The 12,239-nt window shown below is 44.7% G+C and overlaps 1 protein-coding gene across 1 annotated transcript; it reads right to left on the reverse strand.

The window, feature by feature from the left end:
* Window positions 1–732: 732 nt before the first annotated feature.
* Window positions 733–8,292, reverse strand: ofcc1 (orofacial cleft 1 candidate 1). Its single transcript, XM_060045848.1, has 4 exons — window positions 8,043–8,292; window positions 5,910–6,162; window positions 5,164–5,327; window positions 733–2,238 (listed from the first exon to the last, which is right to left on the reverse strand). Exons 1-4 carry the CDS (start codon window positions 8,225–8,227, stop codon window positions 1,986–1,988), a joined length of 855 nt encoding a protein of 284 aa, XP_059901831.1. The 5' UTR covers window positions 8,228–8,292; the 3' UTR covers window positions 733–1,985.
* Window positions 8,293–12,239: the final 3,947 nt, after the last annotated feature.

The following is a 12,239-nucleotide window of genomic DNA, read 5'->3' on the forward strand; positions in this document are numbered from 1 at the left end:
CTCTCTTGCCTTCATGAATATATTTTTTTCCTGTCTATGATTAATTGTTAATGAGGAAAAAGTGACAAAAAAATTTGCATGTAGCCAAATTAGTCTAATAAGGATTCGTCTTTGCTGAGTTCAGAAAGTGGCCCTTTTTTTTGCAATGGAGAAATTGTAACAATAATTATAAAATAATGGCAACGCCCCGTCCTATTCCAATGAAGAATGGTCATCCTAAAAAATGCTCCAAAAAAAAAGGCCTGAAATGCAATAACCCTACATTTTCATCACGCACGAGCATGTGTTTAATGTGTTAGCATTTTATCAGTTTAATAACACAGAAATTAGGGGCCGATATGAAGTATGCTGTAATTGTTGCCGTGGAGGGACTTGTACAGTAATGGAGGGATGATTTAGCATCGCCACCGCAGCAAGACGCCATCAACCGCTAAATGGAGCATTTTCTTAATCACAAACTTAGGGGGCGGGGGTGTAATTTCTCGCGGGGTGAAGGCGTAACGTCTCTATACACAGGTTCAATTTTCTCCCAATAAACAGGACCATCAAACAGCTCAGTGGCTGCTCTGTAGTCACCCCTGTGAGTCCCACCCTCCACCTCGTGCCCGGGCTTATGTTGGCAGAGGTAGCGCCGCAAAGGACAACGCTAAAGACCGGCTGTTTAGGCTAATGAAATGGAGACATTTTAAACCATTATCACCCCCAGATCGCGGTAGGTCAATATCATATACTTATGAGTCTGCTTAAAGTAATGGAACTGCATGTCCCCTACCCATATATATATAAATGTTATGAGGAACATTATGGTTCCCTACAGACGTTCATTAGGCTGGTGTTTAAATGGTTTTGGGTCTTTTTCTTCTGGAAAGGATTGTTACCACTTACCCAGGATAGAGGACAATAGCTAAAGTCACCAAAACATATTATGGAGCAGTGTAATTTAGCTTGACTGTTAGACAAGTATTTGGGCTGTGGTCGAAAATTCCGGCTAACTTCCGATCAAAACACTGCATGTGAAGTTCACTGTCAGTGTGGGTTCTCATTCTCTTTTTCTTTTTTTTTTCTAACCCAAGATACTGTAGTTTTTCCTCAGAAGATGTGTGAACTTGGAAGCAAGGAGCAAGGGAGTTAATGAACACATGGGGGGGTGGCGGGGTGGGGAGAAGCAAGAGATGTGTGCCACTAACAAATCGTACAGAATAAATTAAAGGCTGGATTGGTGGTTTGATCGCCACGTTCTATTTCCCTTATCTCAACAAGTCACATTTTCAATCAACCATGCATGGATTTTGTATTTTTTTGCATGGGGCGGCGGGCAGACGCGCTAATACGTTGTCATTCCCCCATGTCATCATGGCCGACCCGCAGTGGTTCTGCCGAGGAAGCGAGAGGCAGCTCGCCCCCACCCACCGAACCTTGGTCATTTCATGGGGACCTTCGTTTATGCAAACCGGAACACGTCCATGTTTAGAGATCGTTTTGAGGCAGTGTCCCAGGCCTGGGGTTGAGGCATGTGCGGGATTCTCGTTGATTCTCGTTGATTGAGCAGTCCCTCTCTGAATGAAATATCTTCTGAAAACACCACCGAAAAATGTGCTTCCGTAGACTAATCAGGCTTGCTGAATCAGATAGCGCAGTCTCTGTTTTGGTAATTATCTCCTACTAATTAGAATCAAGCTAAAGACCTCTGAGATGAATTCTCAGCTTTTTTTTCCTCAAATGTAACTAACGCAAATGTAATCGTGTTTCCTTTCGTAAAAGGTACGTTCTCCTGGACTTTTTCACGCAGTTAAAGGTACTATTCCGATATAGTTGCAATCTCAATCTCGTTCTTACAGCTACCCTTGCTAGATATTGTCCCATTGGGAACAGCCTTCTGTACATGTCTCCCCATTTCAATAGAGCAACCCTCAAGGCTTATGGCTGACGGCTAATGGCTAATGGCTAATAGTAGCATTTCGTCTCATTGTTCGTAATCCATTTAATTAGCCATTTTGGATTGATGAGGAGGAAGACATTGAGAGAAGAGACAAAGAGGGAAAGACAGGGACAGAGCAGTGTTGCGTTTGGGCTCTTACTTTACGCCTCTCGCCGTTGAATCCTCGCCACTGCTCCGCTTTCTTGACAATGTGGCTCAGCTCCTGATTGGACAGCTCCAGGTCCCGAGGCAGGAAGTAGTCTCCCTCCCTGGCACTGAGGCGCTGAAAGGTGTCCAGCATACGGCCGTCGTTGTGGAATCTGGGAGACGGGGGAGGGAAGGAGGTGAAGGAGTGAGGATGATGGTGAAGGGAGGAGGAGGAGGAGGAGGAGGAGGAGGAGGAAGAGGAGCAGTGGAAACGCCAGCGCGCATCACCGTCACCATCTCCCAAAGGTCACTCAGGGTCATTCGTCACGCCTCGGAGAAGCAATCCGACTTGCCTGGCGTCAAAGTTCATAACTGTAACTTACTGTAACTCTAAGTTCTTTGGCCACCTCTGTGAGAAAAGCACATCATATGCTGGGTTTAAACTGTCGTCTTGGTTGGCGTGCAGATAGGGATATTCTCTGACCTTTGGAACAAATGGGAAAGTCTTTGTCTAGCATTCACATAAACCCTGTGATCATTTAATAGGCTGCACGCTCAAGACGCAAACATCAGAATGCCAAGGAAGAACAAACATCACCTCTATGAATTCCTCTGAAAAACATTTGCCTCTGATCTTGTTGTTGTGATTAAGATAAGGATAAGTCAATACATCAATCCCAATGCTAGGAGAGAATTGAAAGAAATTGGTTGGTGAGTGGGCAGCACTTCGCAAATCAAAGCTGTTAGGATGATTCTGTTATGTTGGTTATCCCTGTGCTGTCTTGTGTGTGTGTGTGTGTGTGTGTGTGTGTGTGTGTGTGTGTGTGTGTGTGTGTGTGTGTGTGTGTGTGTGTGTGTGTGTGTGTGTGTGTGTGTGTGTATCTGCGTGCGTGCGCTGCACTGGTTGAAGTGACTGATCACATGGTGTGTGTGTGTGTGTGTGTGTGTGTGTTTTTTTGTGTAATCTGCGTGCGTGTGTATGTGTGGGTGTTTCCTAATGATCAGATATACTTAGATAGTATATAGATATCCCTATACGTAAATACTGGACCACAAGGGAGGGGGATGGCTGGCGCAGAGGTCACGCTGGATGTGGAAGCATCTGCTGAGGCCAATCCACTTCTGAGTCAAAGTCAGAAATATGAATCGTACAGAACAACACATATTGATTCATAACCTCACTTGAGACAAGCGGGTTTATTGTTTTTGTTACTTTCTTCATCCACATGAACACACACACACACACACACACACACACACACACACACACACACACACACACACACACACACACACACACACACACACACGTATGAGGTTGTGCACATGATGCATACAAACATATCTGTGTTGATTGATAACAGACTGAAGATAATGCAGAGACCAAAAAAACAAGCAGACACACAAGCCTACACCCACATACACACGCGTACCCTAAATAAAAATGATAACCTTTCCAGGAAACACACACACACACACACACACACACACACACACACACACACACACACACACACTGTTCGTTCACACCATGTTGGCTGGCCATTAAAACATCTAGACCCTGAACTCTTGGTAAAGAGACTCTAGATTGCCAGATTATCCTCTACTCCCAAGTAAAACCTGCACCACGGAGATGGGAATGTACACAGAGACACGGCGGAGCGCGTGTTTGAACTCTACATCCGCTGCTCATTCTTCTCGGGAGAGTGGGAAACGTTGTCAACATCTTCTTTCCCATCCTGACCTCATAGAAAACGGTTTGCATTCATCCATATCATACACATAAGACATTTGCTTTTCATTCATGTGTGCAGCCTTTTCTTCTGCTCTCTCTGTGTCTCTATGCTTCATCACAACATGCTCGCGTTCCCCTTAATGCCTAACATACTTCCGCATGGAGGAGTATTGTGAATGGCTGGAGTGGGTTTAAATTAGGACCTGGATGCTTGATGTGTATAGTGATAGAAACAAATGTATTGCACTCACAAAATACTGACGGGAAGTTGTGGCACGATGAAACACACAAAACTTGCACATACATGCAGACCCACACACACACACACACGCACAAACACACACGCACACAAACACAAACACCAGTAACCAGCAATGAAACAGCAGCGAGGAAAAAGCGAGGAAAAAAGCTGCTTCAAATCATCCAAAAAGGATACAAGTCGATGTTACATAAGGCCTGTGGTCATTTTTAAGGGCGTGCACACAGTGCCTGTTCCTTGCAGCCAATAGGGAACTCCAACAGATAAAAACATGCTCCTTGTGGCCTACATTCACGACAGGGTACCATGTATCAGCTGAGTGGCAGAAGTCATTATCCCTAGCTGCTGTTTTAATATTGTCCGTTTAGCCGCGGCCTGATAAGCATGTTGCTGACGGAAACGAGATAGCAGCACCCCACACCCCTGCTTGGCAATGTCTACGCTGATTAATTGAATACGACTATTTTTATTACAACCATATATATATATATATATATATATATATATATATATGTATATATCTATAAAGGCAATTTAATTTGTTTGAAATCATCAACTATACCCCTGCTTGCAAAAGACATGACCTAATCACAATGACTATGTAGAAATAAATGTTCTTGTGTATGTGTGTGTTTGTCTATCAGTGTGTGTGTGTGTGTGTGTGTGTGTGTGTGTGTGTGTGTGTGTGTGTGTGTGTGTGTATAATGACTTTGTGTAGCACTCGGGTTCATGCATAACTGCATAAGTAATTCCTTGCGACCCCAAAAGCAAAACCGATTAAATCAACATTTGCTCTGTTTTCTCTCTCTCTATTTTTGTTCCACTTCATCATGGGGAGACGGAGAGAGACAGCTTCAGACGTTACAAGATTGACGCACTTTAAGGAACACCTATTTCCCTCCTTTTCAAGTCAATCGAAACCCATCAATTAATATAATTCTAAATATCGATAAAGAAATAAAAATCCCTACTTTGTAACTCCAAACCTCAGAACAAATGTATAGTATCATTCAAATATAAACTCAAGCATAATTTATTTTCGTTTACACACTGAGGTCAAACAAATGGATCAAGTAAACCGTTTTTCTGTCTTGTGTCTCTCACCTGAGCAGGTAAATGAACAGGATGGTGACCGAGAGCAGCAGAAGGACAGCGTAGAGGAACAGGGTGATGACCACGCCGGCGGCGCCTGATTGGCTATTTCGCAGGAAGTGCCAGTAGAGCTTTGCCGCGTCCCCCACGGGCCTGTCAGGGCTGTAGGCGAGACGCTGAAGCAGCAGAAGAGGGAGGGAGTCGACGGAGCGGAGGAAGAGGAAATATCAATCAGACGTATCCGAGTGGACACATGCAATATGAGGCAAGCTCTCTGTCACTGATGGTAAACGAATGAATCATATTGTTGTTATTATTAGAATAATATTTGTTGTATTTATATCTTAATATAACACTTTTCCCATTTGATTTCCGTCAGGGAACATGATATGATAGATATACGTATATTTATATATGTCATATTATATATGATATGATATGATTCGACACAAATTTCATTGTGAGTTTGTGCATTAGTGTCACATTATTACACGTCGGTTTCTCAAGTGATCCCCCCCCCCTCCCAGCAAAAGAAAAATAACCTTCAAACCAAGCATATATTTACCCTCACCCACACCTCCCGCCACCCCCCACCCCGCTCTGTTCTTTCTTTTGTCTCCTTCTTTTTTTATATATATCCGGTAATCTAAAGTCACTTTGCCAAGATAAAAGTGAACTCCCCCCCCCCCCCCCCCCCACCACCCTCCCCCCTGCTTTGAAAGTGCACAAGAGTCCAAGTTATTTTTAAAGTGACTTACCCCCAGGACGGCGTCCACCGCCAACACAGCCCCGGGGTCCAGGACTGTCCACACTCCCTGAGCCATGATAAAGTCTGACGTGAAGGAAGGGAGTGAGCCAAATATCTGTTGACAGCCCCGTCTGATCAGAACCAGCAGGAACGTGACGGCGTTCAAGGTCAGGGGCCCCGCCACCACCAGGGCCAGCTCCTCGCGGGTGTGCAGCAGGGAGTTCTGGTACACCAGGTCCACCGTGTGTGCGTGGAACTCGAACCTAACGCACGGGGGGGGGGGCCCGGGCAGCGAGGGCCACCGGATGGACGGAGGGAAGGGGGAAACGTGAAGGCTGGTGAATGGGGGTAGGTGCATTGGATAGAAATGCATGTTAAATATACATTCAGTTGCGTTATTACTGGTGAGAGACTGCATTGTTAAATTGATTCATATCATTGATTTAGTTCTATTTTGGCTGTTTGCCTTTCAAAGTTATTGAATAAAAAAAATAAAAAAAGTGTCACAGAACGCTTGTATTATAGAAATGTTCAAATGACGATTCAACATTATCAGCATGTTCAGATTAAAGATAATAAAGCAATACAGGAGGTTACTATAATAATTGTATATGTTTGAGAAGGCCACCCTGGCATACACACAGTGCATGGTACGTAACATTAGCATTCCCGTGGCAGTGGCTTTTCGAATACAGAGCGATGAGAGGGAAAAGTCACCACAACTCCTCTATTTTAGCAGCAAGCCTCATGAGTTTCCTAATCTTCCCTTCAGTTGAGCCGGCATACGGGAGTAGAGAAATGCAGCGTTGTCCATTAGCTTTCATCCGATTTGCTTCAAAAGTCGAGTCTCTCCGTGATTCCGGTCATTAATCTGCAGGTACAGCTCCATTGAAGTCCAATCTGGAGCCGCTTCTTTCATAATGCGCACTCCGAACACACTTCTCACCATATCAACAGCCTCTCCACTATACTCTGATATCATATTGGAAATAAAGGTAAACATTACTACCCATACTATTGGCCTTGCAATATAACACCCCCATCCCTTGTTGCTGTGTTTCGTTTTCTTTCATTCTAAGTTAGCATATGAGAGAAAATACATCGTAAAACTAAAGGGGAAAGAAAACCGAGAAGGGCAAAGGAGAGAGATGGACAGTGAGAAAGAGAATGGCAGGGGGCTGCCATTTTTAATCTTTCCCACCCTCTCTCTGTCTCTCTCCGGACACCATGAGCTCACTAGTACATGGAGGGAGAATCGCTCGGAGGGAGAGTCGTCTCTCTGGACATGTGGAAGTTGTCATCCGACAGTGACCCCCTCTGCTTTTCACATCTTTCTTTTCTCTCTCTCCCTCTCCCTTTCTCTATCTCACTCTCTCTCTCTCTCTCTCTCCCCCTCCCCCATTGAACAGCCACCCCCTTAGTTCGCTTTTTTCATGTTTGAACTTGAACATCACACCTGTTGTTATTAAAATGATATAATCTTTATTATACACTATTCCTTCACTCCATCTATCCATCCTTCCAGCCATCCGTGCACTGCTTTGACATTCACAATGCAATGCACGTTAATAGCAATACATTCAAAAGCAAAGTACTGCCATTCAATTGTTATCACATGTTATGATCATGCGATGATCAATGTAACAGCAAATTATTCTTCGGATAAATGACGGCTGTGCAGCAGCACATGTTGGAATCCACACCCTCCCACTGCAACGCAGTGTTAACACACACACACACACACACACACACCTTTTGTTCTCTAATTCCACCCATCTCCTTGCATGCTCATGTGTGAGGGACAATTCAACCCGAGGATCTCATGGGTGTGAGTGCCCAGGTATGTGTCAGCTGCCGCGATTCCGTTGCGCATCAGCATCTCGGTGGGCCACGTCAGCAATCCCTTGCCTATACGTGTGATCTATTTATCTATATGGTTCTAACACTCACTCCGTGCATGTTACCTCTATTACACTCCTCTGTTTATATGTGTGTGTGTTCTCGGTGTGTGTGTATGGGTGTGACGCTTGTGTGTGTGTGTGTGTGTGTGTGTGTGTGTGTGTGTGTGGGGGGGGGGGGGGGGTAGCGGACGTGCACGTGCGTGAGTGCGGGGGCCCGGGAATATCAAAGGAAGCGAGCTCACTTGTTGACAGGAACTGCCATTGCCTGGAGGAAGAGCCACTGGCTGCAGTAATGCAGGTAGAGCCTCGCGAACCACATCAAAGCCAGCAGCGGTATAATGAGGCCGAGCCGCCGAGCGGAACAATGCACGCTGCCGCCCCGGCGTCGTCGCCACGGCAACGGCAGGCCCAGCTCGGACGGCAACATGCGCAGAGCCAGCCGGGTTCGATCCGACAGGCGGGGGTCGCGCGGGCCACCCGGTATCGGCCCGTTACTGTGGGGGGGGGGGGGGGAGACAAGAGGTGTTTGTGCGGAGGAAGAAATATACATACACAGAAGTGCATACACACACACAGTTGTTTTCATTTGCGTGGCAGTGTGGGAAAAAGACGGTGAAGGGGGCTGGTCTCGTAAAAGTGAGGTGTTGTTGAGAAAAGGCGGGCTGTTAAACCCCGCGTTGCGTTATGTCCCTTCGCACGTCTTGGAGACCGCATCGTGTTGTTTGTTTACAAGAGGAATGGCCAACATGTTGGGGTACGAACAAAGTGGGTCGGAAAAGCAAGACACTTGCTTCGTTTGGTGTGCGTGGATATCTGTGGTGGTAAGGTTGTGCGGACCAGTTATTAAAATGTGCTGCTTAATACATCGATCAAAAGAGGCTGAGCATGAATTATGTCAAGTGCTACCTTAACTAGGACTAGTAGCAATTATACTACTCATATTGCAAGGGTACTTCCATTACAGCTATTAGACCACCGTTGCAATGATAACACTTTAGGCCACTGCAGCAACAACGACTGTGCTAAACACTCCTGTTAGGACTAGGAGTACAACACACATACATAGATAGATATGTCATTAATACACAAACACAGAGTTGCCCGTACAAATTCACAAACATGAGAACGTGACACAAATGGCTCGCAGCACAGTCTGCTGGAGCCCCTCTCCCATCTATTCGCCTGTGTGTTTCTTTCAGGCCCTGTTCAGATATTCCCTTTTATACAGGGAGCACAGATGGATCAGGGAGCAGAGAGGCGGGATGGTGGTAGTAAAGAAAGGATGGAAGAGGAGCGAAAGACAGAAAGAGAGGGCAAAAGTAGCGAAAAACAAAAGACAAGGAGAAGGAAGAACAAAGAGGAGGTATTGGTCAGGCCTCATCCCTGTTCTGCTAACGGTAGGTGTGTGTGTGTGTGTGTGTGTGTGTGTGTGTGTGTGTGTGTGTGTGTGTGTGTGTGTGTGTGTGTGTGTGTGTGTGTGTGTGTGTGTGTGTGTGTGTACTACAACACTGAAGCAACAGCCGTGCTGCATGAAAGGCTTGCTGATATATAAAAACATGAGAAGATATAAACATATGGTGAAACATATATAACTACGTAGTAACTCAGTAGTAGTGAGTTTAGGAGATAAAGAATAGAGGATATAAACGTGTACATTTAATCACAATGGTGCATCATTTCATTAATTCAACCTGCGCCCCCCACTGCCTTGGGGGGGGGGGGGGGCACACACACACACACTTTCTCAAACGCACACACACATACACACACAAAGCCTTTGTCAAGTTGATTAGGACCAATTAGGCGGAGGCTAAGCATACAGCGTGGTTGTGTGGCTCACATGGTGGAGCAGTGACCGGAGGCCACTGCCTGGAGACAACCCCGTGTCTAGCCAACACAGGGAGGATTCACTTTGTTGTGCTCACCTAGGGAGAACGGTTTGCATACGCTGCCTTAAGACCAAAAGTAAAAAGAAAGTCGGAGAAAAACGAGACCAGGAATCAATTCTTCTGGTCCCCTGTGACACATGATTAGACGCCATTTACCTCCCAGCCCCGGCATCACATCTTCTCCCTGCTTTGTGTCTTCATGCGTTGTTGCTTTTGTGTTTTGACGCTTTAATATTCCTGTTATATAGAGATTAATACAAAAAATAATAATTACTTGTTATTGTAGAAATATTTCCATATTGATTTTGTATTTTTTAAATATTTCCATTACGGCAAGGTCGCTAATTTAAAGTAATCAGATAATAATAATCAACTTATTACAATAAGAAAAAGAATAGGAAGAACAATATTCGTCAAAGAAGAGGAAAGAAACTAGAACTACTTTGTTGTTAGTAAAATTGGAAAGAAGAGCATGAGTAAATACTTGGTTGTTGATCTAATTAGATACATTTAAGTAACAACAGGGTAAGGGATTAAACCATCTCTAGTAATATGACGAACATCCCATTTCGATTCCACCATCCACATATTGCACAAAGAAAACTAACTGACCCTATTTCAGAACATTTACTTCATATCCTATTATGATTGGAACAAAGAAGGGTCCATGCTGCCATTATGAGCCCATCGCCCCGACAACATGATATAAAACTGCTTCCTGCCTCTGTGCTAAAGTGGAATTACACAGCAGACAAAAAGCAATGTGTCACGGACCCAGGCAAGATGCTCCCCTGTCAAGTAGCATTACGCCAAAACACCAAACCCGACCTGACGGCCGTCCTTCATATAATGAAGATATTGATGATGCGTGAAAGAGGCATATTTTTAGCCCGTCTTCACGTGGCACATTCTTCCGAAAGCGCCAAAGCGCTTTACGTGATGTGAAATATGTTATCGCCAGTGAATTGATTTTATTATGGCACCTTCAATTACAAAAGTACAATACAGAAGGAAAAATATTGAAAAAAAGCGGCCGAGGTAGGAGTGAGGGGCTGGTGTGTGTGTGTGTGTGTGTGTGTGTGTGTGTGTGTGTGTGTGTGTGTGTGTGTGTGTGTGTGTGTGTGTGTGTGTGTGTGTGTGTGTGTGTGTGTGTGTGTGTGTGTGTGTGTGTGTGTGTGTGTGTGTGTGGGGGGCTTTAGTGAGGACGGAATATTTTATTCCACTATCAAAGCTTGTCCATTGAATGACAGATAGCATGTGGCATCCATGGCATCCATTCAATGCATTTCACACAGGCAGGCCTTGGCAAAAACACTCCATTTTAATTGTCCTCTCAGTGATGCTATGGAATGCTATGTGGGCAACATTAAATCTGTTGCATTTTGCCATTATCTCAGTTTATGTTTGCGGTTCAATCTCAACTCCTCAAAGCAAAATTGCGACAAGGACACATGTTACGCTCTGAACCCCGTCCAAGGCATGTCAAGCACAGTAAATCGGCGAGATTCAACCATCTATCTGTCAACCCCATACCATCTCCCTCCCTCACCCTCTTTCCAAGGGTGCACACCCTTTCACACGAGTGGCGCGAAGACAGCCAATGGGAGAAGCATTCTTAAAAATAGCACCGGGGTAGAAAGCGCAAGTGCAGGCAAGTTTTAAACCGCTACTTTGGCGATGAGTAATGAGAGAGGAGAGAAAGAGGGAAAGCGAGAGAGAGATAGTTTGGTGTTAGCTTCCTAATAGCAGATTTATGTTAAAGGAAAGAGCTCGGGGGTCTTGGGAAAGTGAACGTAACCCTTACAGAAGCCTCCTTCTCCTACACCAATATCCTGCTCTTCAACACCCTTGGGTTAAGTATTGGACTTATCCCTTTATTTGAGGGGATTAGGTTATTTTTTCTGTAAATGTCAGTGATGCAGGCCACAGGCATTGTTTGTCAAGGTTCTGGGACCCCACTTTGCATTCCCCCCTCAACCCACCCTCCTATTCCCACAACCTCATATTCCAAGGACTGACTTGCCCATGGGCACGTGAACGAGCAACAAAAAAAAACTTGAAGTTCAGGTGTGATTATTTGACTTAGAAGATTGACTGATAAAGTTATTGTTTTCATTGATGCACTGCTGCCGTCGTGATTATCAAAGCAAGGCGATCTCAGGTGTTGGCAGATAACATTAAGGAGTTGCCGTCATTGTTTACATTTCGTCTTTTGAACAAATCCTGATAATTGATTTTTCGCGGGCTGTCATACACCCACTAATAAACACCCCAGTTCCCTTCTCAGATAAATTGGTTTGAAATTTATTTTGGGTTATACAGTCATCCCAAACGAAGATGAACATGGCACAGTTTTAATCAAAATGACTTAATGAGCGTCATTTTGTGTGCAAATTGATTCATATCTAGTTTTATTCAGCTTCACCCCAAAAAAAAAGACCATCATCTAGCACAGTGACGATAACTCAATCAGCATTGATATTCACTAGAATAATCCACCCTACATACCCAGAATGACAATTCCATCTAACTCAAGATTTCCATCTGTGT

The sequence above is a fragment of the Gadus macrocephalus genome, chromosome 23, assembly GCF_031168955.1.
Source record: "Gadus macrocephalus chromosome 23, ASM3116895v1".
NCBI classification, from domain to species: domain Eukaryota; kingdom Metazoa; phylum Chordata; class Actinopteri; order Gadiformes; family Gadidae; genus Gadus; species Gadus macrocephalus.

Bases quoted from the DNA above. Each gene is read 5' to 3' on its own strand.
- ofcc1 (XM_060045848.1), bottom strand. From the start codon at position 8,227: ATGTTGCCGTCCGAGCTGGGCCTGCCGTTGCCGTGGCGACGACGCCGG. The intron at 6,163-8,042 runs GTGAGCTCGCTT...CCCGTGCGTTAG, and splicing joins ATGGCAGTTCCTGTCAACAA to GTTCGAGTTCCACGCACACA. The intron at 5,328-5,909 runs GTAAGTCACTTT...CTGCTGCTTCAG, and splicing joins CGGTGGACGCCGTCCTGGGG to CGTCTCGCCTACAGCCCTGA.